A 27,619-nucleotide genomic window follows, 5' to 3' on the forward strand; every position below is an offset into this window, starting at 1 on the left:
CTGCGGAACAACGTTGAGCCCCGTGTGTCGTTCCGCGAACACAGATGTATGTATGCCCTGAAATCACAAGAATTAATACACGGTTTATACCTGTAAACATCACGAGTATATACGCAATATATATTCGTTTAATTTCGCGTACAGGTTTCCGTTTTGCAAATTTAACCAATCACGGTGTTGCGTATAGGCATAATAATAATAATAATGATAATAACAACAACATGTACAACAATAAATTTACGTAGGTAATTGGAATATTGTTTTAGCGCGACGCGGTGTGTATACTGGTGAAATTCGCGCAGAGTTCATTGGGGAATATAATTTTAACTGAAATTAACAAGTATAGTAATTAACGGGTATAACGAGAGTTTCGAAAGCCGTATAATACAAGATGACAGCAGGTCGACGTTGTCTGATGACAAGATGGCGGAGTTGCAGAGGGGATCGAGAAGATGGATCAACACTCTGGAATCTCTCTTAGCGTCGAGTGCTAATTACTAATTGTTATCTCGAGCGAGAATTCGCCGGCCCTTATTACACGAATCGGGAGACCCTTCTTTAACTCTCTGTTAATTATACAGCTCATGTACATTTGTACAGGCGGTGTTCATCCGTTATACCTATACTGCAGACCCTTAAAAGTGTATCGTCGGGATGTATAAATAGCTTCGTTATACAACAGTTGTTACTGTATATCGGAAAATTAGTAAGAGGATGAGTTTAATGATCTTAAAAAAGGTTTGAAGTCGTTAAAACGACTCTGTACGTCGACAAGTTGTATCTCTATCGAGTGGTTGAGAATGAGCAAGGATCATCTTTCATATTTAGTTTTTTTTGCTGCAGCTTTATAAGCTCAATTTTGCCAACATGTCGCTGATAATATCCTAGCTTACGACCTTCTTAGAGCCAGATGTTTCGAATTTTTTATCTTACGATCTTTGCGTGTTAAATTTACTGTACTTTTAGCCCGGAATACTTGTAGAATTTTATTTTTCATATTTTCTAGATTACGCCTTTCCTCTTTACGAAAAAAATGCGGGGAAATTGCTACCCTCTTTTAAATAAAATATACGGAAAAGTTGTAATTAAGTCTGTCAGCACGAGGTTTAGTGTTTGATCTTTATACTCAATGACTCGTCTGGTATAACTTGTAACGTAATAGCTAGGTATTACATATATATATATATATATATATAATATATATGTATACATACACACCCCCGTAATGTAATACCTCTTCGGTCTGGTGGTGGCACCCTTGCTCTTTTATACACGAACCCATGCAGTAAAAGTAGAAAACCCCACTTAATTACCATGAATATGCATGTCGGGTCTTGGCTGTGTTTTTTTCCTCTCTTTTCTCTCATTTTTTATTAACATCATCATGCTCGAAAATGCCCCGGACAAATTACCACATCGTTACAGCTACGAACTTTGATGACTTCTCTCGGGATGTAAGCGTCACGGTTTCTACACTCCCCAGATTAGTTCTTGCTTCCAGTCGCGAGCTTACCCAATTCGAGTCATGGGCATCAAAGAAAGAAAGAGAGAAAGAGGGATAGGTGGATATAAATATTACAGCACACCGTCCACTCTTCGTGCAAATTTATACATGTAAGAAAATTATGCGGGCACGTAGCTTAGGAAAAAGGGGTGCAACACGTACAAAAAACTGCCGGGGAGATATATTACTGGGCAAAAATAATGTCCGACGAGTTGGGTACACATGTATCGGAAATGTATGAGGTATGGGGAAATATTGCTGTTTGAAAATTTTCCGCTTGAAATTTTAGATATATATATATAAATATATATGTCTAAGGCATGAAATAATTACACACGTCTGCAAAAAAATATTTATTTTCAACTGCATGGGATGTTTTTGGTAAATATTATGTTTTCGAATGTGCTGAATCCAAAAATTACTTCCATTTCCCTCCATCGCGTACAGTATATTCTTGCAAAATACTAGGTGCTTGCATAAAAAAGTATAACAATAGTGAAAAAACCATCATTTTATTACAATGAACTAAACAGTGTTTCGTATAAAATTAAACAAACAATTTCTTTATGAAATGTACCTATTTAACATTTCGCGTTCATTCCTTTTGCCTGCGAAACTTTTTCGTCTTCTCTTTGATATACCTCCGAACACGCTTCAGCTTTTCATTTTCTGTTTTCTTGTTTGCATTTATTCTTGAGTCTCACTCTAAGACATATTAAATGGAAGTAACAAGTCACTTTTGCCTAGGATTTTTATAATCAAGAATAGGATATCAGATTTCATACTAAAAGGAAGTTTCATTCTAAATGAAACTACAAACACGAGTTCAAGAAAAAACTTGACGCGATAGAACTTTTTGAGTATTTTTCCAGGCCTTAGAGAGTCGAAATCTATTAAAAAAAAAAACGGCATATAAAAATTGTGCCGTTTTTTTGTTACAGACCCGTGTTATTTGTGTAATGCGGTATCGTAAGATCGTCGACACGAAGTCCTGTTGAGAAAATCTTACAGCTATCATATTTTTCCCGCACATGTTTACGATGAGCCCTGCTAAAATCAAAAATTTACGTGATCTCTGCAGTGGTATTATTTATTCCCAAGACCGCGAAACCTTATTTCGCTTCAGGGATGAGTTATCACAGCGATGATGCGTAGAATTTTCGCTAGAAATTCTCAATAAATTCTTAGTGTTCAGCCGATTTTTTCGAACAATCAAACTCTGTGTGTCGCATATTATTGTGACACGCTTATGCACCATATAACGCACCGTATGTTTTTTCCGTTGACACGCATAAAAATAAATTATACATACCGTGATAACGTCTTGACATGATGCAGATCCGACGGGATATTTGCGAATTTACAGCGACATGCCTCGTCTCCGGTCCACAATCGAAAGTTTGATGCGTTTTTTCAAAGAATTTTTGATGCCGCGAATAAAAATATATACGTATATACAGAGAGAGAGAGAGCGAGAGGAAAAAATAGGAAACAAAAACAGTGCCCGTTTTTAAGCGCTGGAGGTTTAATTGTTACACCAGGAACCAGGCTTATTTAAATAAGCCACCGGGATAAAATTTGAAGGGCGTTTTTTTCAATACCTCTAGTAATTTCACACAGCACCATTGATTTCATACCCACGGATCCCGGGGACGATTCAGTCGTCCGGGCTTTACGGAAAATGATTTTTCAGTCACGCGTGCGTTGCGGCGGTGCGGTTGGTATTTTCCAGTATATTTCTGCACGTCCAGGCGCCGACCGGCTGATTGACTGACAGACAAGCGGATCGACGTAATCCTGCGGGTATTTTATCGTTGAAGACCGTGGCTTAAAAACTGATCGGCTGCATATCGCGATGCGCAATTGCTATTCCCACCGCTGCCAATAATAAATGGGAATCACTGCGGGATCGGTGGAAACGTACGTATAATACGTTTGCGTAAAAACTAAACCAAAAAGACGTAAGAGAGGGAAAGATGAGAAAAAAATAAAGGAAAAAACGCACAAAGCAACTGTATCGAAATGAAAATTTAGATATTTTTATACCCAGGCTCCTCGGGGAAATATTATAACCGCCACCGATGCGAATGTATTTATACCCGCACATAGTGTACACGTATCTATATGTATATCGACACGAATTTTATCGCATCACTGCCACTGCAGCGATTGGTGAATTTCACGGCTGGATTGGCAAAAAGTCGATTCCGGGTACGTACAGTATGGGACATCGTCGTATGTAGCCAATAGAGAAACGGTTACATCAAAAAACTGCAATCTTCCTTCGGCCTGGCGAACTGAACCCGCCTATAATACTCGATACTTTGTGCAAACACATTTTCCTCTTCTCTTCCGGATGCTAGGTGTAATGTATTAGCTCATCTGTGAAACCGGATTCCGTACCGCTGGAATCTGGAGTTATACGTGATATGTATCTGCAATTTGCAGTGGTAGCTGAAGGAAGGACGAAGCGCTTTGAAAACTTGAGATCTGTCACTGCTGTGTACCCACTTTCATCTTTGCGGAATTGACCGATTTTTTTTTCACAGCTGCGAAAACTTCTTTATCAGATGTCTGCTATCGCGGACGGATCGTGACTTAGGCGCGTAAAAGCCTTGCTCAGCCTGTCAGCCATCGTACGCTTTGCAATTGCATCCAAATCGACTTGGGATCTTGAACTTGTCTCGCGACAGAACCGGAATATCCTAAGAGATCGAACAAACCGGTAGAACTTATACAGAAAAGATAAATGATAGCACCGCTTTTCCGCCACCGTTTTATAGACTGCACCTGTACGGGTCGTAGTTCTGCACTTGAACGTTAAGACCATTAAAGCTTCGGTGAAACTTTACGCTACAACGGTGTTCCTCGATAAATTCACTCCTTTACGGAACTGGGGTAGGTGTACCTACCTACTGAGAATTCCTCTTTTTTTTCCAAGAAACGGCCTGGCCACTTCCGTTTTGGACAATTCCTGGTCGTACGTGTCGCTCCGATCAGGTCTTAGCCGACACCTTTTGCTCTTCGCGATCCGATGCGAAGTCGCGTTTGACTTACCACGCGATACGATCTCCCATCACCGTCACTCTTTCGCCGGATAGAAAAAGTCCGCTACGCCGCGCCGCCTTCTTCTTCTCCTTCTTTTTCCCTTTCTTTCTACTCCGACACGCGTGATTGAATTTTTTCCCGTTCCTTTCTCTCTTATCACCACCGTTCAAGCTTTGTTCTACAATTCTCTCGTGCGATTGTCTCAGGCGTTAACGTCGGAAAATCGTCTCCGTTCCGTTGTTTCAACCGCTCGTTTCCTGCTTTCAAACGAAAACGTGCCGCGGTCCAGGAATACAGGGACCCGGCTCCGAGTTCTCTCGCTTAACCTTCGGTCAAGTGCCCAAGGGTTGCTTTACCTTCCATCACAACGCACGTCCAGCCTGGCCTCGACTCACTTTAGGTATACCTCCACGTTTAAACGAACAATAAGGTTACCCCTAGGCGAGGTATAATCCAGCCGCCTTCACCTGCCAATCTTGTAGATACCTCAACACGAACTTGCCAATATTAAATGCGATGCAGAGATTTGTCCGGCGAGAATTCACGGGGCTGAAAAACGATTCCAGGGTGGAATACCATTCGATAAGTTACACCGAGCCGACGGAAGCGGGGCGAGTAGCGAGGCTGAAAATTCGATGTTCGTGGGTGTCGTAGCCGAGCATGACCCTTCGTAGGGCCGCACTTGAGTCAGGGTGCGAACTTGACACTGAAAAAATGTTATCTCGAGGAGGAAGCGTGGTTGGCAGGAAAGGTGCCCCTCGTACACTCGGGTGTGTCGCGTAATATCCGTACGCGTATAACGAAGAGAGTGCGTAGATTAGATATTGACACGGCTGCGCAGACACCGGAGGGGCCTTCTAATCCGAAACTTCAATTAACTGCTGATAAATCAGCCCCCTCATAAGCCGCCGGCGGTTGAACCTCGCGCCTGTCGGACGTACCTCTATACATCTGTATCTGAAAATTTGCATGTATTTTGATATTTAAATGCGGGATAGAGTGGCTAGAATTGGGTGGCGGCTGCGTTGCGGGTTCGGGATGAGTCGAGGAGATGACGCGAGTTTCTGTTTTCAACTCGGCACACGGATTCCCGTATAGGGGTCGGTTCAACTTCCGCCGGCTTAGTTAAATTCTAATTGAAGGGCTCAACCGTCGGGAATAATCTCGAGCTGGCTCTAACATTCGGACAGACTGTTAGCCAAGTCGTTTTTGGCTCTCACCGCTCGCCTTATCCAGTTCTTACCCACTTTCACCGTTTTTTCCCCTCCCTCCCCCCCCCTGACCCCCGCTTCTTCAGCTACTCCCGTAGTAGCTGGACTCGCCGGAAGTTTGAGCTAAAGTTTTGCCGATGGATTTTTGGCGTACGGCTGCGACGCTTAATAAACTTTACACGACGCGAATCGCGCAAAGATTTGTGCCTTTCGCCGTAGAAACGCGACGTATCCCTCACCCAAGGAAAGAGTACACCGATATCGCTCGTCATGTGACGTATATGCGTTCGCATGTGCCTGCGAGTAAACACGTGTTACATGATTTATAACGATGTATGTGGAGGCACGATAAGCATGTGTCGGTAAATTTGCCTTGACAAAAGCAGGGGTTAAATTTTCCGAGTGCTGAATCGATGTATGTGTACCGTCATACCCCAAGCGTGGGTGTATGCGTGTCATTACTTTGAGAGAGGATTCAAAATCTCTACAAATATCCCTTCAGATTTCAAACAATACGTCAAAGATTATAAGTACACACAAATTCCGACAGATTTTCATCCCTCTCGGCGGTGCCCACGCTTCGTGCTTTATCATGAAATTTGATCTTTATCCTTGTACCGACATTAAAACATTATTATTATACGTTATGAACAAATTTCACCAATTTCAATATACGTACAAGCTCTTGGCCTCGTGGTTTATTTTTTAGCTCAAACTTGTACGTACATCGAGTGTCCAGAGATTTGGGAGGCAAATTTTTTGACACTCGTCGGGCATAATTGTACACTTTGTTCCCGTTTGAGGTAATCACACTTATAATGCCTCACATGTACTCGATTTTGAAATTTCCTACCGTTTAAGTATTCATATGACGAAATATAGAGAATTTCCCCAGCATCGCTTTGTTTATTATTTTACTCGAATTGCAAATTTTCTTTTTCGATTTTTCTTATACCGCCGCAGTTGCAGAAAAGCAATATCAACAGTCAATAAATCTTTCAGCATATTCTGTCTTTTCGTCAAACACTGTACACGGAATTTACAGTGTGCACGTGACGTGAAAAAATGGACAGGTACATGTCAAAAAAAAGTCCTAATCGATTTCGCGTACAATTGAACTCAATTGGGGCAATCGCGGATATAATTCAATTCGATTCATTCAACTTTTATCCATAAATCATGCTGGTACGTGTAACCGAGCTGCGCGGCATTGTTTGCAATAAATGCACAGACAGTGTTACAGTACCGTGCTCTACGTCACTCGAATTGTACAAATGGCGTACACGGTACAATGCATAAATGAAAAAAAATGTGCCGAAAAAATTAGGTCCCTCTGTAGTTCACACGAGCCATATCACGGATAATGGGCAAATATTTGATCCTCTAGTTCGTGGCTAGCCTTCGAAATCAATTCACCACTCTCTGACAAAAGATAAAATACAAAGAATAAAAAAAAAAAATACACCGTTTCGACAAACCTCCGCGCTTCCAAATATATATTTTCGGACGTAGACGGGATTTCGACTGATTTTTAATTCATTTTAAATCCTTTTTTTTCGAGCGTTGTACATTCCGTTATTACGGCAAAGTACATGTGGTTTGAGCTGAACTCACAGGATTTGGGTATTTGTAAAATTAACGCGCTCCCCGAGGTACGAAAGAAAAGAAAAGCACGCTCGCGTTTCCATCTCGTTTACTTCGTATCCGGACCTCCGGTTTGCGGAAAGCTTTGATTCGTTCGTCCGGTCGCGTCGCGTCGGGATGCAGTTGCGCTAAAAAGAGAGGGAAATTGTAGGCAGGCAGGCGGGTACATACCTGCCGGATGTCAGGCGTCTATATAAACCTCGCCCTTTTCTTTCTTCGATCAGAGTGAACAGTAATTGACACTTGAATTAGCGTCTCCAGGTTCTTCGTTACTTTGGGACGAGTCCTCTTAACGAAAGGACCTTTGCAGGATGAGTATGAAAATGAAGTTCGCGGTAAGTGTTGCGTGCGTTTTCACAACAGTAACATCCGGACAAAGGATAGAAAATTTCTCCCCCTCCTCGGTCGTTTTGCCTTACAACTTTTATTTTCTCGCATTCTATGTCGTAGCGCTTCTTCTTATTCCTCGAGGCTTTCACCAAGTTCTTTCTCATTTATCCCCGTTCGATTCGAGAGCCTCTCCACTCCTCAATGCTACCCTTGTGTAGGTATTTGTACATGTGTTTTCATTTCAGTCTGCAATTATACTCGCGGTGATTTCAACCGGGTTTACCGAGGGGAAGAACCTGAGATATCGCCGCGGTACGAATGAGTTGAGGGAATCATACATCGTCCATTACAACAACAAGGGTGAACCACTCAGTGTTGCTGGATTTGACGAGTTTATTCGTGGTTAGTTTTATCAAATTTTTATTCAATATATACAACCTAAGTAAACACTCCGCTATTGAATTGTAAAAAATACATCAGATTTACGACGACGGTGATGAGACAGAAAGGTATTAAAGAAAAAACCGACACAGAAAAATGAGGGTATCGAAATTTTCGACGGCTGGAACATCTCGCAAGTCTCGCGGATTATCGTCTCTGAGGCTCAAGCAGCTTTTGACGTGAATCATCATAATTGATCAGATCAATTTTTGTCTGTCGGTAAGGGTGTGCTGATTTCAATTTTGGCCCGGAGCCAAGTTGCGTACCTGTTGACTTTTACAAACCATCGGTCTCAAGAGAGAGAGAGCGTTACATTTTTCTCAACCTCTTACAATTAGACTTTGTTTATATGTGTATAAGATCAGGCTGACTTGGTCAGTGATGGTATTCTTTTTATCGTCCAGACGTCTTTCCTTGTTTTATACTTCTGCAGAGTGTCAGACGTCGTTGTTCTTTTAGGTTTGATTAAAACCTCGTTGATGATCCAATCGCCAATGGAATTTTCCCATCTTTTTTCACCTTTTAGTGTGGAGAATCAGAGGCACTGTACCGAATATTCAATTCCGGTAAGGTGCTTCTTGAATCAATTTCTTTCGCCTTCTTTTCTTTTTGATAACGATAAACAAACTCGATTATTGAAGGGAAAAGTTGATTCATTCGTAATTTATTTTCTTCTTTTATTTAACGTTCAGAAACGGGGTGCCTTTTACCCGGTAAAAATTCTGGCGTAATCGAATTCTAATTTTCGTAACGATAATTAATCGAGATGTTGGGGCTTGAAGAGCGAGTTAAAGCACCTTATAATTACCTCTTGAGCATAATAAAATGGAGTTAAACGTACGGTATAGAATTTTCAATTAACGTACATTTGAAAACCAAGCATATAAATTTGAAAGTTGTATATCCATTATTGAGGCTTGAGTTTATGTTACGTCCGGGGTCGATATTACTTGTGCCTGTGTATGCAGAAGCGGTAGAACTAACAATAAAAAGATAAGAAAAGGAACACTCCGTGGCTCGTCAGAGTTTTATGTTACTTTTCCATGTGTATATTCTTACATACGTATCCCCGTCCGTAAGAAAATACGAAAACCATTTTCTCCGGAGAAATTTAACGAAACTTTTCATGCTATACCGCGGTGCTCACAACCAGTCGATACCGTCGTTACAACTGTCTTTATTTGAGTTTTGCGGGACGTGGATCATTCGCTCCCTCCAGCCACGTCGTGTCTGGGTGAAAACTTCTTTTCTGTTTCGATGTGCCCTTCCCCCCTCCCTGCCATTGGCAAGAATAACGAACTTTTGTTATTCGGTTCTCCACCCGGCCCATCCGAGAGGTTGAAAGTCCGATGACGTCGAATTCTCGAAGAAAATTACAGTCTTCTTTTCTATTTCAGTCCTTAACGGCAAACAGGCAGCTCCCGGTCTCTCGTACTCATCGTATGCCGAAAACTCGCCGTTTTCGCCTCCTTCGCCCGAAACGACGGCTTTGAAACCGACGACGACTACCGAGGCCACGACTTCCCATCAGCCGAAGCCGTTAGCAACGGGAACTTTGACAACTCCGTATTCCATAGTCATCGCGACGGGATCCCCTGAGCCTGTACACGTCAACGTCGGCTCCACCGAGTCCCCGTTAAAGGTATCCATCCAACCAACCACGAAGCGAAAAACTTTCTTAAACCTCCCCGCAAAACTGTTAGCTGTCGGCAGAGTGTCGATGGAAAGTCTCACGGTGTACACGGTACTCGTGTCGAGAAATGAATTTCACCCTACGGGGTGGGAACGTCATTGCCGCCTTGGGAATATTAGGGCCTTGAACGGAGAAAGAGAGCGGGGAAGCGATGACGAATTGAACGTCAATTCCACTTGTTTCGCCATGTTTTTACGTTTGTCTTCTCCTACCCAAAAGTTTTCAAGTACATACGTGGATTGCGGGAAGTTTGGTGCGTTTTATTTATTTTTTTCTATCTCTCTTCCTTCTCATCGTTCCGCCGTGCCTCGGATAAGCCGCAATCTCATATCGCGACGGTGTGGGAATTGGAACGCCTTGTGACTGCGTTTTCATCATCGGCGAATCGAAAACACATGCCAACTGCCGGGAGGCGGTGCAGGTGATTTCGCAAGATGAATTGAAACCCAGCTTCATGGGCTGCGATCCTGGGCAAAGTAATTGAGCAGGAAACTAAGTCCACTCAGAGAAAATCGAATCCCGACTGAATTTCTCTGCGGGAAACGAATTTGCTTACGGTGGTACAGTACAGACGTCGTCCGACGAGTGTTTGTACGCGTCAACTCCCAATAACGGGCATCCGACTACCGCGCGGAATTAAATAAATCCCACCTCGACCGAAAAATGCTGCGATCTCAATTTTTGCCCGCAAGATCTCGGAGCAACATCCGAGTTTATTCGTGCCCATCTACCCACGCTTTTCGGCCCCCGTGCCTACTAAAATCAAATGCTTTTCTTTGAACTAGTTTTCCTGCCCATCTCATTCCCGGCGAAAGGAAAAAAACGGGGGGTGTTTTTTTTATTCCTACTTAATTTCGCCGCCTCGTTTTCCGGACGAATAAAATCGATCCTGTGAAGCAAATTCTTTTTTCTTCTCACCCTCCGGTTACGGGGGTTTTCTATGTACCTATACGTATGTAATACCCATACTCGCTCGTAACGACAGAATCGCGGAGAAAAAATTCTTGAAATATGTTGCTCTTTGGCAGTGTCGTTCCTTGGAGCGAATCTCGAAGGGAAAAAATTCGAAGCAATGACCGCGGACGCAGCGGGAGGGTGACCGGGGTAAAATGGCCATGAGGAACAAAGTGAATTTTCCGAATTTCCGGACAAAGTACAATCATTGATCTTATTTCATTTTACGCGTATCCTCCGGGGGTAAGAAATTTACGAAATTCGATTTCCGCCACGGTTATTGAATTATCGCCAAGCATTACGTACAAAAACAGGACCAACGAAACAGAACTTCTTTTGCACCCAACGCGTGGAGGCCGTTATCCTTTTTACCATACTTTTCAACGAGTACAAAAAATCGTCTGGATTTTAACTATTGTGAGAAATTCGTTTCGCTCTAATGTTCTTTCGTGAGAAAACGTGAAAAATGTGTTTTAGAAAAAGGATGAAAGGTAGGCAGTACTCAGCGACTCTGATTGATCACAGCCAGGGATGTTAGGAAAGTGATCCTGTACAACTGTAGCGTCTTCTTGTTAATCTCTTTGCAAGGGTATAGATAATGTACAGACGGTATACCTACATTCACGACCGAGTGCACAGAGTGATCCATCGCTTCGGATAATTGGTCCTGCGAGGAATCAAACGGTTCCGTTTCGGGCTTCCCGACAAACATGCCGCTGTACCTTATACGTATAGTGCAAGGACCAGAAGCGATGGACGATAGTCGACGCCCGACGTTCCCGTTCCCGTTCTCATTCCCGTGCCTTCGGCATCGACCGGCTTCGCAACTGACAGTTCAATGTATAGTATAGGTATAGGTGTCCGCTGCTTCTGCGCGCGTGTGTGTGTGTGTGTCTATGTATATATATATATATATACACATATATATCTCTTTGTACGTGCAGGTGCCTCGTGAAATGTCCGGTATCCCGGCTCTGCCGGAGGTTCCTGTGTCAACGGACAAGTCTGCGCTGACCCTAGCACTAGGACACGACACAGCGGGGATCTCATCTCAATCCTCGGGGTGGTCGCAGTCATCGGTCGATGCTCCAAAGTGCGTATACGTATAAAAAAAAAAAAAAAATAAATACATATATATAATTATAGATATACGTAAGAGACATTTTACGACGGTGAGTTTTTTCCCGGTTTCTTTAGACGGAGAATTATTTCTCAGACAGTTTGAAGAAATTGTGTATAAGATACGACGCGTGATAATGACGATGATGATAATAACTAACGATATATATTGTTAGGATTATATGACCGAGTATCAGGCGCTTATTTTTATGACAGTTGTAAACTCTTTTTGATGATTATAATTCTTTATGCCGCGCTGAATATATTTATATGTAATACATGTGCATTGTGTAGATTTCGGTGTTGATTCAATATATGTAGGTATATACGCGTGGTATCGGATGCAGTTGCAGCGATGAATTTTAATTGCTTTTTTTTTTTTATTTTTTATTTTTTTTGATTCTGCTACGTGAACAGCATTTTGCTAGAACTTCAGATTTGCTTTGAGGGGTCAACAAGGGTAAACGAGGAAAATTGAAACCGTCCGGCTATATATACATGCCTACAAGTTATGTGTACCCTTTACTTACACACGTACTGTATAAAACCCGCACGGACCAAACGTCACAAAAACTATCCTCCGTTAAAGCTCGTACGGCAATTAAATGGTCTAATTGCTTTGAACGTAACTCTATTTAGAATCGCTCGTGTTTCGTTTATACCGACAAGAGTACAAAGACCAGATGCAAACTATTTGAATGAAAATAATTCCAAAAAGCTCTTTTCCGACATCGATCGTAATGTTTATTTGCATCGGGACTTTTCTTCATATGCAAGCTGGTAAGGGAAGTAACAGCGTACGTAGAATATGACGAACCTAATGATACGTAAATATTTATATATGTGTTATATATAAATATATATATATGTGTATATGAATATACAGGAAAAATTGTACCGCGAATCAAACGTTGAGTAAAATTCGAGCAGGTTTGATTTTCGTTTTCTACTTTCTCATGTTACCAACAGCAAACAAACACGATATATATATATATATATATATATTTACTTGTTACACCGTAAGTTCTTCTAACAGCGAAACGATTCGTGTGCCTGAGGCAGGCAACTGGAGTTACAGCTCATGTTTAGGTTGAGCACCGTATCCCGTCGTAACCATCAGAAACGTCAAAAATTTTTTGTTAAAATAACTTCAACTTTAATATTATGAAATGTGGAAAACGATGAAAAATTGAAATCGGACTATCATCTAAGGCCATAATGAGGCAATTAAGAGTTCGACTGTCATCAAACTAAATTATTCATCACGGTAATGGGGTAACGGGATACGGTGCTCAACCTGGACATGAAATGTAACTCACGGTATAAGCACGTGTGTAGGAAAAATGCACCAATTTACATACGATAATGTACTCGAATACCAAATATCTGTTCATTATTATATATATATATATATATATATATATACATACACAGTACAAGTTTCAGTTGACAAGATGATAGTAAAAGTGACTCACCCAGTCGGTCTATTCCTTGGTTATATATCTATCTATCTATCTGTCCATCTACGTAATATATATGTATGCATATATGCATAAAGATGTATATGACGACATATTGATTTCAGTCTGGTTACACCGACCGAGGATTCATCGTCCAAGACGACGGCTTCAAGCTTGAGATTCCCCAGCGGGGCTGAGTTTCCTTCAAAGGTGATTTCCCTGCAGCCTGCAGCACGACTCCAGACGGTACTGAATTACGTTCCTCCAGCATCAACGTTGGCTGGGATCGACAGCTACGTACCGGCGAGTCAAACCGTGACTTACGCAAGCCCATTGACGGCGGGATTTCAGAAAACCTACGCTTATTCCCACCAGCCGGAAGTTCTCAACTATGCTTCGTATCCGGGTCAAAACGTCGCAGGTATTGTGGCTAACTTAATAATCGCCGAAGCGTCGAAAGATATATGCGGTGCGTGGCGCGAGTTTTATCTCGTTAAAAGACTGCAGGATATAAGGAATGTTTTATGGTTTGCACAGTTTCTCGATTCGTTGTTACCTGGATGAAAATTTAGTTTTCACATTTTCACGGGATGCACAATATCAATTCACCCCGAATAATGGAAAATTGATATTGTATTGGTATAAATATACGTATATACACAATATACATTTGCATATCTTGAAGTACGATTCGACGAAAGTATATCTTCGGCCGTTAGGTTCGAATTAAAGCCACTGCGGGGGAAGGAAAAAATTCAAAGATAAGAATAAAACAAGAAAGAATAGAGGGAAATGGAAAAGAAAGAACGACGCTTATCGAAGTGTATTATTATTCTGAAATTCTTGCTGAAAACAGCGTGTATAACAATAAATCATTTTAGCCATTAAATACACATTTACGAACACGCGTATAGACATCGTCTATATACGTATGTACATACAAAGCGACCGGGGTGCCACGATCATTACACATCGGCCCAACGCGAAATGTATATACATTCAGCATTGTTCCGGTGCAAGAGAAAATTCTCGTCTCACTACGTGTTTTCGGATTTACATTCGTGCTTTTCCATCCATCTGAGACTCATCCCGTATATTTGTAAGACGTAAAATCACGACGTTATATTTTATGTATCTTGTGTTTACGTTCACTGACGGAGAGTAACCGAAACACTTCCGTCTTTATCGACCGCAAGGAGTGCATTTTTCCACTACACCCATTGGACGAATCGAGAACTTTTTGTGGAGAGCCTAAACACTTGTAACGAATGCTCTTGTGCTTCATTCTCTGTCCAATACATCTGATCTCTTTTTTTGCAGCCGGTAACGTGCCTCTAATCGTCCGGCAGTCGCCACAGCTCATTGACATAGGCCAGGGCTTAGGTCAGGGCTACGGATCCGCCCCGCAAGGTATGAATTATTACAAGAAAATATCATATATTAGCGGATATTTGCATAGCGGTAGATGCTTGTCGGGAGGGTCTGAACAAGGCCACAGGATGTCACTTAGCAATGGCTTTGATACCGGATATTATATGCCTCCAGTGAAAAATGGGCGTACACCTACACTGTCCGCTTTGTTTCGTTAATACCTAATTCAAACCTCTCTATACTATATGTATATATTTGAACAGTGCGGGCGTGTCGAGATCCGGAATAAAAGATAACGTGCGAGAAATCGATTTATTCAACGCTTTAACCAGTTCGAGGGTATAATTCACCAGTTACTGTATAATCGTTCATTAGCTCTCTTGTAGTACCCGGTCAAGTATACCTTCGGTATTAATAAACGCGCGGTGGAATTCAGAGGACCGGATTATCGTCGGCAAAGTGCAGAGTAAACCAATTCGGCCGCATATTAAAGTCTGCGAAAAACTCGCTGCTTTACTGTACGGTTGGATCATACCTTAGACTGGTGAATGCAATATTGTTCCGACAGACGTAATACGCAGGAGTTAAGCCGAATCACACAGATAAATTCGAGTCGCGTGTTTTGTCCGCGACAATAAAAACTAACAATAAGAAAAAGACCAGAGTTGAGTCGGTAATCAGGTACGAAATTCACCCAGGCGATGCGTATTTTACTTTTCCGTAGAGCTTGCCGTAAACTTGGGCGGATGGGGTGGCATCGAATACGGCGGTCAGCGTTCGATTTCCCAGGCGAAACCCGTCCCGGGTATCGCCAAGTTTGGATACGCGGTTCCCGTTTCTTCGCCTGCCCTTTCCAAGGTCTGTATACCGACACTTTACCTCTTATTTTCTCTCCTTTCAAGTGTTACTCTTACCGGAGAAAGTGGCTTCTTATGCGCAGCCACATATTCCCCTCTAGGTACTCCATGTCCGCCTTCCTTCCTCTCGGTCTCCGGGATAGCCGTCCGTTCAATCGCGTTCCCATAACGCCTCCCCGAATTGCTTTTGGCGAGCCGTATCATGTTGATTATTATACCAATACTGTACCTACACGTGTCACGAGAAACAAGTTTTCGGGTTCGGGAATCGGGGAAAAGTTTTTTCTTTTCATTCGACCCTTCCAAATCTGTCGCGTTACGAGGACCAACAATGCGATCTCGTGATTAAAAGTGCTTGCATCTTCTTGACCGTCGGTCGAGAAAACAAACGATCGTTATTTTCACGATCTCACCACGAATAGTCAAGTTTTTTGTGACTATCGTGAAAGACTCGTTTCCTTGGTTCCCTTTCGTGCATTCAAGAGTCAGCATTGCTAATGCTATGCTAATTTCGCTGGTTATAGATTGTCCCATTAACCCGTAGGGTTTTTATTCTCCGAGTAAATTAGGATACCCTTATGGAAATAATAGAAGATCTTGGAAGGCGCGGAACCATTTGCTTCTGCAGAGCAGGCCGGTTATTATTTTAATCGCCAGACGAACGCGTTTGCTAGATATTAATTATACAGGATATATATTTGACATATTATTCTGGGTTGATTCTGTAATCGTTCCGACGTGTGGAAAGAGGAACCTCGTGATTTCGCAGTGGCAAGACACGTTTGGGAAAATATTTATTCTGGACAAAAAACGTTGATCGATACGCTACATGCGGATAAGAAAGAAAAAAAGAAAGGAAGAAAGAAAGAAAGAAAGAAAGAGAGAAAGGTACGCGGGCAGGCTGAAACTCTCACCATTTATTTACGCACCACTGCACTGGCGTCTTCAGTCCATTTCGGTATATGTACATACAACGTTTCGGAATAAACAACCCCAAAATACTTATATACTTACATACATACGTTATATACATATATATATACACACACATACACATGCGTGAACAAATAAAGATCTGCACGGTCTAGCAAATGTCGATCAAGTGAAAAGAAATGAAGAAGAAAGTAGTGGATAAAAAATAAAACGAGGTTCAGCCTGGCGAAGAGTCGCTGCGTCTCTTTTCTACTCAACAAAATTGTGTTGTCGATGCAGATCTTAGAAAAATGAATGTTCGTTTTAAAGGTTCTTTACAGACGTTTTAAATTTCTTTCGGATTTTTTGTCAGTATAAATATCGATTGGTCTTACTATATTTACATCAAGTAGTCCCTGACTGAATTATGCCGTAATCTTTCTATAAGATGCAGCTATTGTATAGTAGTGGAGATGAGTACGTCAGTATTTTTCGATTTTCATACCCAGCAATACAAGATGCCAGTTTTCGTGGTGAAAATCAAAACGTGTTAGTTTTCGTAAGAGGCGTCGGTCGATCTGTAACGACGTACACAACGCAAATGAACGTGTCATACGAAATGATTTTTCTTTCAAGAAAATTCCGGTGATCATAAATCGGTCCTGTTATGGGCTTATTTTTCACGTTAGTGGTGAATTTACTTTTGTACGTCATGAGCCATGGCTTCGTTGGCTATTGTCAACGTCGCGTCGCGAACAGAATTGGGGCGGCGGAGGCGGCGAAGAGTCGAATGCAGGATATTGGCTCGGGGACCTTCATTGTTGAGTTGCAAGCGTCGGGGATTCTCCCGTCCCGAAAAATTCATGAAAGCAAAAAACGAACATGACAATGAAAATGGGCGGGTATCGGACCTAGTCGGGGGCGGCGGTGAGGACGGGGGAGAAGAGAGACGAGGAAAACAAAGAACTAAGAAACAAGAGAACAGAAAAATAAATGCCGAATCACTTCGTCCGCCGGACGTTATCCTTCTGTACCGATTCTTTGTATTATACACCCACACCACGCTTGTAGCGAACTATCGAAGAAGGAGAAAAATCTTACGAGAAAAATACAGGAACCAAGGACATCGTATTTCGTTTTTCACATCCTACCTGTCCCCTTGGCTTCGCTGCCTGCTTGTCCTGCTCGAGACCTCTGCACCGACGTACGTCGACTAACGTTCCAAGAACTTAACTTCCCTCACGCTCCGGCAACTCCGAGCTTTTTGTTTCACGACACCTTTCGTCCTTCGACTTTTATTTTTTCCGTCATTTTTATTTTCTCCCGATTTTAACAGGTTGGCTTCGGACCCGGTTCTTGGTAGATCGTTATTCCCTGATACCGGCGATGCACTCGTCAGTTCAAAGAACCTAAGCACCGTAATTTACGGCATCGTTTTACCGCACGTAAAAAATGCACTATATACCCCTGTTGATGATGTTATCGTTATTATTTTTGTTATTGTTATTACTCTTATCTCTTTATGCTTTTGAAAGATCTTCTTGTGGCGGATCCTAACTGTGGCATATATTTGTTATTACTTATATATTATATATGATACATTTGCAGCATATTATCATGTAATACTTGTATATTATAGACGTAGGAGAATATTATCGATTCTAGCTAAACGTGTGAGACGCGGAGAAATATTTATTTCTCACAATGAAAATGTTTACTTTGCGATTTGGAATTTTTATAACGACCCTCGAGTCGGCTACCTTCCAAAGTTTCTTCGTGGTTGTATAAACCTTCACTCGAATTTTATTGTACGTTTTCAATCTTCTTTTGGCCCTTTTCAAGTCAGTTTTCAAGCCTGTAAAACTTTGCTGCCACCTGCAGATTACAATTTATTTTAACTCAAGGCTGGTGCGGTTTTGCCGTCGAATGAAAACGGCGCATGCGATCAGAAAATTAATGAAACAACATAATTAACAAGTAAATACCTTAATGAAAGGTAATTGCCTAATTTTATTGAAAACTTCAACTTTCGTGAGGATAACGATTAGTCAAATTGCGTCGATCGTCGCGATTATAAGCGTACCTGTACCTGTAAGACAAAGAAAAATTGATGATGAAAAATAAATGAACGAGTAGTAAAGAAGAAACAGAAAGAAAATAAAACTCAACTCCAACCCGCTATTTGCAAGACACAAACTACCGTGCGTAGGTATATGCAAACATATATATTACGCTTTTTCGTATTATAAATGTTATTATACGTACCTGCCTTTGTTTATTACACGGTATAAAATTTTATGTATCCCTCGGCACTTTTTTTGTTCTTACTTCTATGCGAGCGGCCGTATACAAGGCATCGGATAAATTACATTTTGACGACCTTTGGTAACTCGTGTAGGTATATATGTATACGTATCATAGAGCGCCGCAAAGACGGAACTTGGTGGAAGATGGAGAATCGTAAGAGAGAGAGAATGTGAGAGTGAGAGAGGCAAAATATCGGACAAGGGTGATTGGATAATTGCAGGGTAACCGAACGAGCTTGCAGACGGCTAGCCGTTGCAGCAGCGTCCGTAAGGGTGGTAAGCGAAATATCTTCGTCTCATTAAGAAAGTGTGTGTGTCCATTTTATTGTTGTTGTTATCATCATCATCATCATCATCATCATAATTATTATTATTACTATTATTACACTATTCCTTTCATTCATTTCTCATCGCCAAGCTACCAGCCACCGTTTGCGGCTAGTATATATATTCTTTAACATACTGTATTACGTATATTTATATCTATGTATGGGTATTTTTCCCACTTATTTCTGACTTGCTTTCCTTTACATTAATTTTATGCATACCTATATTCAAATATTCATATACATATATTTATATATATATACATATATGTAATAATGTATTGTATGTATATGTATTGCCTGTAATACATTCGGCTCGCGTGCGTGTGTCGGGTGTCGTGGTTGCGAGGTGATCAGATGCGTTTTCTGTCGTATGTTCGGCAGTTTCGAGAGGATACCTAAGTATTATAGAGACAGTTTGAGTCGGCTGCGCTTACATCACTATGCCCTGTATAGACCACTAGTGTAGGATATATTATTCAAATTTTAAAAGTCTGCGGTATGCACGTATGTCTGGAGATTTATTTTTTCTTATACTTTTTCTTCGACTTATTCCAATTTGTTTTTTATTTTTTTTTTTTTATTATTATCTCTAAATAATTCTATCGAGCGGCTCTTAGATTCGAACGGTAAAAATTTCGTAAAATTCGGGCTCAGTTGAGAATTTTCAGAAATTTTTTTTTTCTCCACTCTTAATCTCTTAGTCTTTTCCCTAATTATATATTAACTTACGTCATATTCTGTATATCTTATATCGTATGCAATTAATCGTAATTCTGTAATGTAATATACAACGTAAATATATATATATATATATATATTATTATATATATATATATAAATGTATATATATATATCGTACGCTGCTCACTATATATTATACATTACATATTTGTACGGCATGTTATTTACAGAAGGGAAATGCATTGGGTTAGAAAAATACATGTAGCGTTCTTACGTAAAGGATGTACGAAAATTTTTTTCAAATACATATATCTGTACGCGTGTGCGAAAACAATTGTAATGATACGATGATAGTAATAGAAATAACAGCAACAACAACAACAACAACAACAACAACAACAACAATAATAATAATAATAGTAATGTCGCAGCTTGTAAGCATTTTTGGCTAGAATCGTCGTTTTAATTCAACAATTGTATGACTAGTTACAGGTGTACGTATAGCATAGATAGAAATTCTATTCAGCGCTTATATACCTATACATGTAGGTATATCGTTTATTTCGATTCTACCGTTAGTATGCGTCGTGAGTATTTTTTTGCTTTTTTATCTAAGTAATTTAGTATTTATTTTTAATAACTTTTTTTCTCCCTAATAAGTTATACATGCACAATGTGTATTACAGCATTATAGGATCGAGTCCAGAATTTTTACGACCGATAAATTTTGGCGACAAAAATCATGTAGAAATTGGAATGAAACAGCCCGAGAATTGAATATAAATACAAACTCATGCCTGCAGGAGTGAAGCGTCGTACTAAAATGCGCTAAAGAACACGATAGGTACATTAGAGCTATCTTAACGAATTTCTGTACAATTCTTTTCGACGGTTAATCGTTTCTTCTCTCTTGGTTTTTAATCCGAAAGTTTTAATTGCAATTTGTTGTATTAATTTTCTGTCCGTGTTCTCATATTATGTTTGCCTGTTGTAACATTCAACACCGAAAGCAATTAAGCAATGTCTGGAACAAGGTGGCGGTACGGTATAATACTTTTAATTATACGTACTCGTATTATCTCATGTAAATATATACTAAATGTAGAGTTTCCCTGCTTTTCAACGCCTATGTGTATATACAGGTACTGTTTAAAATTTCAAAACTTCCTAACAGGTATACATAGTAAGAAACAAATCTTATACATCCACCGCGATTAGATAGTCGATAAGTATCGATACGTAACGAGAAATCTTGTACGTAGGTATATGTATAGATATATTTGTATCTATTAACTTTATATTTACAAATTTACATCTCTTAACGACGCTACGATTTTCTTAACGTATTACCTACTTACATTTATTCACTTGCTTATTTATTTACTCGTTCATTTATTGATTTTACTTATTTATCCATACGACTAAGAATAATACGGTAAAAAGCTTTGATTGTTAATATATTATTGCGACAGCTTTCATTCGTTTACCATATAATTAATTCGACGACTTGGAATTTGTTATAGCCATATAATAGTCATCGCGTTGAACTCTGGCTACAACCTAATCTCCCCTTGCCTCCCACCTCTATTAACGTTTAGCGTAGTTTTCTTTATTACGATAATATAGGTATATATATGGTATATACTTTCGCGTCTTGAAGCATAATATATATTACTTTGACACGGCGGTGATGTTAAAAGTGATGAAAAATTGCTGATATGTTTTGAAATTCGGAATTCGGTTCGACGAAATTTCTTTCATATATTATTTGTTACGAGTCGTGAGAAAATTAATTTGTGAATTCGAGGTGTTTTTTTTTTTTTTTTATTCATTTATTTATTATTCTTCTTTTTTCTAAGAGATCAGTGTTGCCACTTTGACAATTTCACGTCGCGATATATATTTATTTACATATACCCGGAAAATTATTAGTATCGAATATCGGTACAAGTATATGTAGATGGATTCAACCCCGAACGTTCGGTGTATTTGAGCGAAAAAATATTGCAATTTTTTATATGAACTTGTACGTTTATGCGTACATATAACTTACATACGCATTACAATATCCGTATCCTTATCTAAGTTAATACTGAAACGGTATACATACTTTATTCACCTGTTATACATATATGCTTCTCTCACGGCTAATAGTTTTCTATAACAATATTTAAATAAATAGTTCTTTTCTATTTATTTTACAGCAAGACTGCAGACGCTTCAGCCACTGCCATCCCGAATTAATTATGTCTATAGTATATACCCTTATCAAAGTAACATTCTTCAAAAGCGATACTTGGTATCCTTCGTGATTTATTATTATTGTGTCTATATATACGAATATGTATATATGTATGTACATATTTTCACGTAATCAAAAGTCGCACCTTGAAATGCTATAATATAATAAGGTCCGATTTATCGAGCGCTTGGATCGATATGGAAATTGATAAATGAAGTAATAATTTGAAGCGGGAAACAAAGGTATACCTGTAGATGGAGATAAGAAAAAGCAAAACAGAATTATCAGAAGACATTTTTTACAGTGAATTAAACACGGTCGAATGCTGATCGTTTTTCGTGTCACGTACAAACTACTCACACGCTGATCAGTTTTTTGAACGCTTTTCGAAACTCGGGGTTGAATACCGTGTATATAACGGGGTTGACGAAGCTGTTCATGTAGCCAAGCCAGGACGTGACGATGAATGCTGTTATTCCAGGTTCGCAGGCGATTGCGAGCTTCACGCATACGGCATCCATCACGTTGCACGTGAAGAAGGGAACCCAGCATATCAGGAAGACCCCTGTGCAGGTTAATAAAAACAGGTGAAATGTGGGAGCGAGATAAGAATAAATCACCCCGCGAAAAGTTCGGCCGGTGTATACGCGTTGCGTGTATATGAGGGGAGTTTTTTTTTCTTTCTCTCTCTTACGTCGTCTTGAAAAACAGAGCCAGCAGCAGACTCTGCATTTCGGATACCGTACGCAAGAGGCGGCCCGAGTTGAAGTTATACCTATAATCGTTATTACATTACCGAACGGTGAGAAAATATTTGACAGTCTGATGAAGATTAATTCAAGTCGGGTGGTTTCTCTTCATCTCCCGTTACGGCAAGACGCTTCGTAATTCTACTTCACGGGGCCGGGGGGATTCGGTAAACCGTATCCGTACGTTCAATCATAGTTTTAGACTTTTCACAGTGTTTCGCGTATTTTATTCTCACGGCGAAGAAACTCGCTCGGAATAAGAAGATTTGAAACTTGAAATTCGATTGATTGTCGAAAGATAGTCGAAAGCACGAAGCAATTCCGCACTTGGTCGTTTCAAATCACTTTAATTCATGGTCGCGGTGACGCGGTCGTGTACCAAAGGCTTGGAATATTTGTACGTACAGTGTTTTTATTAAATCGCGTTATAGAATCAGTGGCAACATTTCTACTAACGGCTTACGAGATTCTCCCAAGCAGGCTATATATCACTTTCCTGTTGGGCAAAGCTACTCGAAACTTGCTCGGCGCTAAAACAAGCCCGGCACCAGGTCCCGGCGCGGGGATTTGAGATAACTTCAGAATTGGGTTTTCGCACAATCATGCATAATGTGATTTAGGTCGTTAGTCCCGCGCAGTATAACCGCTTTAATAATTGGAAAGCGATTTTAGTAGCTACTTCGCTCACAGTGCGATGTACCTTGCGCGAAAATCGCCGGCGTACAAACCCCGCGCAACCTACGTGACGAGAATTAGGGCAAAAATCAATCCAACAAATTAACAGAAGCCTCCGGTGTAGCTTACCGAGTACTATGGCGAGGGTTTTCGTAGCCTTCCGTTCCTTCTTCGCCGAGCTTTTCTCCCGTTTCTTCTTGCTCGCCTTGTTCGCCTTGTATATCGTGAACCTCGAGCCAGCCGACGCATTTTTCCTCTCCTTTTTCACGGTCATGCCCCCCAAAACGCTCGGGGTTCGTCCGAGTTGAAGGTGCAGCATGGACGGGGTGCTCCTCAACCTCTTCAGTTCCTGCTTGTTGTTACTTCCGTTTCTCCTCCCCTGCGTTACGGACATCGTCCTGGGCGGCGGTGGCGACGAGGACGACGACGAGGCCGACGCCACCTTCAAATTTGGACTCGAATTCGTCTCGAGTCCTTCGTGGATCGCGCTGCTCACCGGCTCGTAAGACGAATCCGTCGCCCTGGTTCCATTTGGTCCCCCGGTCAGCTGGGTCTGGGCTATCATACTGAACCGGGAACTGCGATAAGTTTTTCAAAAATCAAATCTAGCTTTGTCGATTAAATGGGAGCTTTGACGATGGTCGAAGAGAAACTGCTTTTTCGACTCACGCCGATCGCCAAACGTTACAAGAGACAACTCTCTAGTTCCTTTGAAATTCGTTTAGCGTAATACTTAAAATCGCATTGAACCGATCCAAAAAAGTTTTGGAATTTTTTATCCTACGTTATTAGCCAGAGAGTTTAGTCGGAAACGAATGTAACGTAATCGCGAAATTGATCTAAATCGTAAAACTGATCGTGGTGGAAACTCTTGGCGACGACATACGTGAGCTTGGCGTGAGAAAAAAAGAGGCATGTAATAATTTCCGATAATTCATGAAAATTTGATCTGGTTAAACCGTGTAATTAAAGCCAGCGGCTAATTAGCTAGCCGGGCAGGCGTGCATGACCTAGTAGTAGGAAATACCGGGATCACGGTCCATAGAGGAGGTCAAAATTGCCTTGATCTCGAGGGAGGCGCGGTGTTATCTATTCACGAGACATCTGGCTCGCAGCCGAGGATCAATCGGAAGCCAGCGATGCGTCCTGCCGATCATTTATGCGTGTACCATGCGCCCGGACGTGTACAGGTATACCTATCATTGCGGATAGATGCGGTGTGCCGAGTGCCGAGTGGCTGTTGGGCGAGCTTTCGGCTCTCGCCGATCAATCTATTTACGACCGGTATAGCTTGCGCTGTGATACAGCCATCCATCGCAACCGATTCCCATGCGTGCCTAACAATAACTTTATTGCACGCCCTTCCCCCTTCAGCTTACGATTGGTACAATGTTCAGTGGAACGTACGATACGTAGATAGGTAGATGCGTAGATAGGTCGGTCAGTAGTGCGAGTCGGTAGTCGTCGGGCAGCGGTATAAGCGGAGATCGAGCTGGTGGTTCGTGGCACCGTTGGCAGGCCGGTAGGGAGGGTAGACGTGCGTTCAAAGCCATTCTTTGAAACGCGATAGGCTGAAATTGCACGATTCATGGGACCGGGAGCCGGAGGTGAGTCGATAGATTCGTAAGGCAAGTGTATCAGTTACCGACCCTGTGTCAATGATAATTGGTACACTTACCTCAGGTGCCGTTTGTTTCTCCCGATTTGAAACGATAAATTCTCCGCATTCTGTATCTTCATATTTGTTCGACATTCTGTTATGTTTTGGAAATTTTCAAGAAACTTTACGTAACTGTATAAATACCAGAGTACGAATGATTTGTAACCAAGTTTTTGTGTAGCTCGGATGAGTAGTTTGAAAATTGATAAATTTTCATTCTGTCAATCATGGTACGTTCATTTACTCCGCACGTAGACCAGAACCGTGAATTGTCGTAATTGGCAAGAACGGTAGAACTGAAAATACGAGTTTTCTTTTACCTTCATTTTCAAATAACGTTTTTCGCAACTGAGACATTACCCTGCTCGAATATTACTCCATAAGGTGACCCCTGAAAGGTTTAATACCCGGTATTCGAAACCCGGTGAAGAATATCACTGCGAAACGTCAACGCTTCCACAAGTTGAAAACTCGCCTTGGGAAGTTCAGCGAGTAATGTGAAAAATGTGAAAAACCTAAAGCTCGTAAAAATTAAACTTCAAAGGTGTGAAAATATTGTTCAACCTGCTCGTGCAGCCATCTGGTAAGATCGAGGAAGATTATCCGACGGGGGTCACGTGTTTGTTCTTAATTACAGACTTGGCACTTTGTGTTATACTCTGTGGTTATTAGGGCGTGGTTACGAGCACGGGGCACGTATGGTTATGGTGTCGGCAGACGGGGCTGGCCGCACCGGGAGATAGAAAATACGGGGGTGATATGCCCGCAGGGGAGTAAAAGCTGTACGTGTGTTAACTTCCTCGAGGATGAAAACGACCTGTTCTACTTCTCAACCGAAATGTACCGCCCCATGTTTTTATACCCGACATCCCCCGGCTCATTGGCTTTTCGGTTTACGTTCAACGCCTCGCCCTTAACACCCTTCAGCCTACGGGTGGGAGCAGGGGGTGGGATGGGAAGGGACGTTGGGGAGGGGGGCACGCTTCTCTGTATTATGCAAAACACTGTGGCAAACGAAGTGTATAGGTGGAGTTCGCTTTGTCGGGTGCCAAAGTACCCTGTCAGATGGGGGATGTAAGAATGCCTCAAACCCCCCCCCCCCTTCCACCTCACCCCACCGCGCGCAAAAACGTTTTGTCAAGTTGCAGAGGCAGGGTTTGATTTTAAAAAGATGCGCGCGAAGAACGAGAAAGAATGAAATATTGTAGGAGGACGAGACGTGGAATGGAAGAAAAGAATTATACAGCGTGATTCTCATTATACTTTCAATTTTTTTTATTTATTTATGTTTTTTGCTTTTTCTTCTTCCTCGCAACGATATATTAGGTTGATGAAGTTTCACGAGCCGTACGTAGCTGGCAGATAAGGAAATAAAGCTAGAGACACGGTACAGGTATAGAGAGAGAGAGAGAGAGAGGACGAAAAGCGGGCGGGCAGACAATCGGTTGTTGTTGATTATCTTGAAATAAGATTAATTAATATGGATGAGGCGTGTTTTGCATTTGATAGAGTCATTTGAAACGGCAACGCCCTTGCGTTCCGTTCCTTCCCGAACCCTGAAACTCTGTCGCCGGAGATCTCATACCTACTATCCCTTCCTACATCTATACCAAGGCTGAATATCTCCTCGAGAGGTTCAACTGCCAGCTCTGCAGCCCCTAAATAGGTAATAACGAGTCACGCCACCTCACTCAGGCTTTCAACGACTCTCGGAAGTCAGGCTTTAGCCAAGAGAAAAGAAAATTGGAGAGAGGAAAGAACGAGGAAAATAAAAAAAAATAAAAAAAAAAAAAGGGTGGGGGGGTTGAAAGGGGGATTAAGACTTTTCGAGACAATATTCAATAGGAACTTACTCAATTAACCTCGTTTCAACGACAATGCGGCCGTGTTCTCGAACCAACGGTTGCGAACGTCAGAGTGTCGGACTATCTTCCAATTTCCAGCATCTACTGACCAATCGTACGATTGGAATTTCTCCACTTTTCCTCGAGCGAGGTGATTCTTTTTTTACCAATCAAGGCTCGCGGAGCGTCGAAAAACTTTATACTTTACGAATCGACCGCTCGAATTGACTTCGGTACGTAACGTAAAAAAGTAATACCCTTTCGAAGAACCTGTACAAGGATTTTGATGCGATATAATTTAGCGTGGAATAAGCTCGGAATTGAACTCGCTGCAGAGCTTAAAATAATACGGCTCGTTGCCATAAGGTGAGAGCATTATACAGCTCGAGTTCTGAAAGAACAAACTGCAATTAAACTCTAGCAAACTGCACCAGGTAGTACCTACCAACCTACTACACAATCCGCGGTGGTGGTGATGTAAATTTTCTACAACATAGGTTTGTATGTAACATATAACGGAGAATAGCTAGTGCTAAATTTTGATAAAAATTAAAGCGAACCAGCTGCTTCGCCGCCCGGTCTGCCTCAT

The 27,619-nt window shown here is 41.3% G+C and overlaps 2 protein-coding genes across 2 annotated transcripts in view; one reads left to right on the top strand and one right to left on the bottom strand.

The window, feature by feature from the left end:
• The window catches only part of LOC124184523, a 77,138-nt gene that overhangs the window by 12,726 nt on the left and 36,793 nt on the right, over window positions 1-27,619 (top strand). The window contains exons 3-8 of the mRNA XM_046574313.1: window positions 7,983-8,139; window positions 9,576-9,820; window positions 11,770-11,918; window positions 13,530-13,825; window positions 14,725-14,814; window positions 15,500-15,633. Of these exons, the coding sequence (XP_046430269.1) occupies window positions 7,983-8,139; window positions 9,576-9,820; window positions 11,770-11,918; window positions 13,530-13,825; window positions 14,725-14,814; window positions 15,500-15,633 (1,071 nt within the window). The remainder of the gene's footprint in view (window positions 1-7,982; window positions 8,140-9,575; window positions 9,821-11,769; window positions 11,919-13,529; window positions 13,826-14,724; window positions 14,815-15,499; window positions 15,634-27,619) is intronic.
• Window positions 20,748-27,619, bottom strand: part of LOC124184522 (dopamine D2-like receptor) — a 124,353-nt gene continuing 117,481 nt past the window's right edge. The window contains exons 8-9 of the mRNA XM_046574312.1: window positions 23,656-24,104; window positions 20,748-22,667 (exon numbers count right to left, since the gene is read on the bottom strand). Of these exons, the coding sequence (XP_046430268.1) occupies window positions 22,459-22,667; window positions 23,656-24,104 (658 nt within the window). The 3' untranslated portion in view covers window positions 20,748-22,458. The remainder of the gene's footprint in view (window positions 22,668-23,655; window positions 24,105-27,619) is intronic.

The sequence above is a fragment of the Neodiprion fabricii genome, chromosome 6 (genome assembly GCF_021155785.1).
Source record: "Neodiprion fabricii isolate iyNeoFabr1 chromosome 6, iyNeoFabr1.1, whole genome shotgun sequence".
In the NCBI taxonomy this organism is placed as follows: Eukaryota; Metazoa; Arthropoda; class Insecta; order Hymenoptera; family Diprionidae; genus Neodiprion; species Neodiprion fabricii.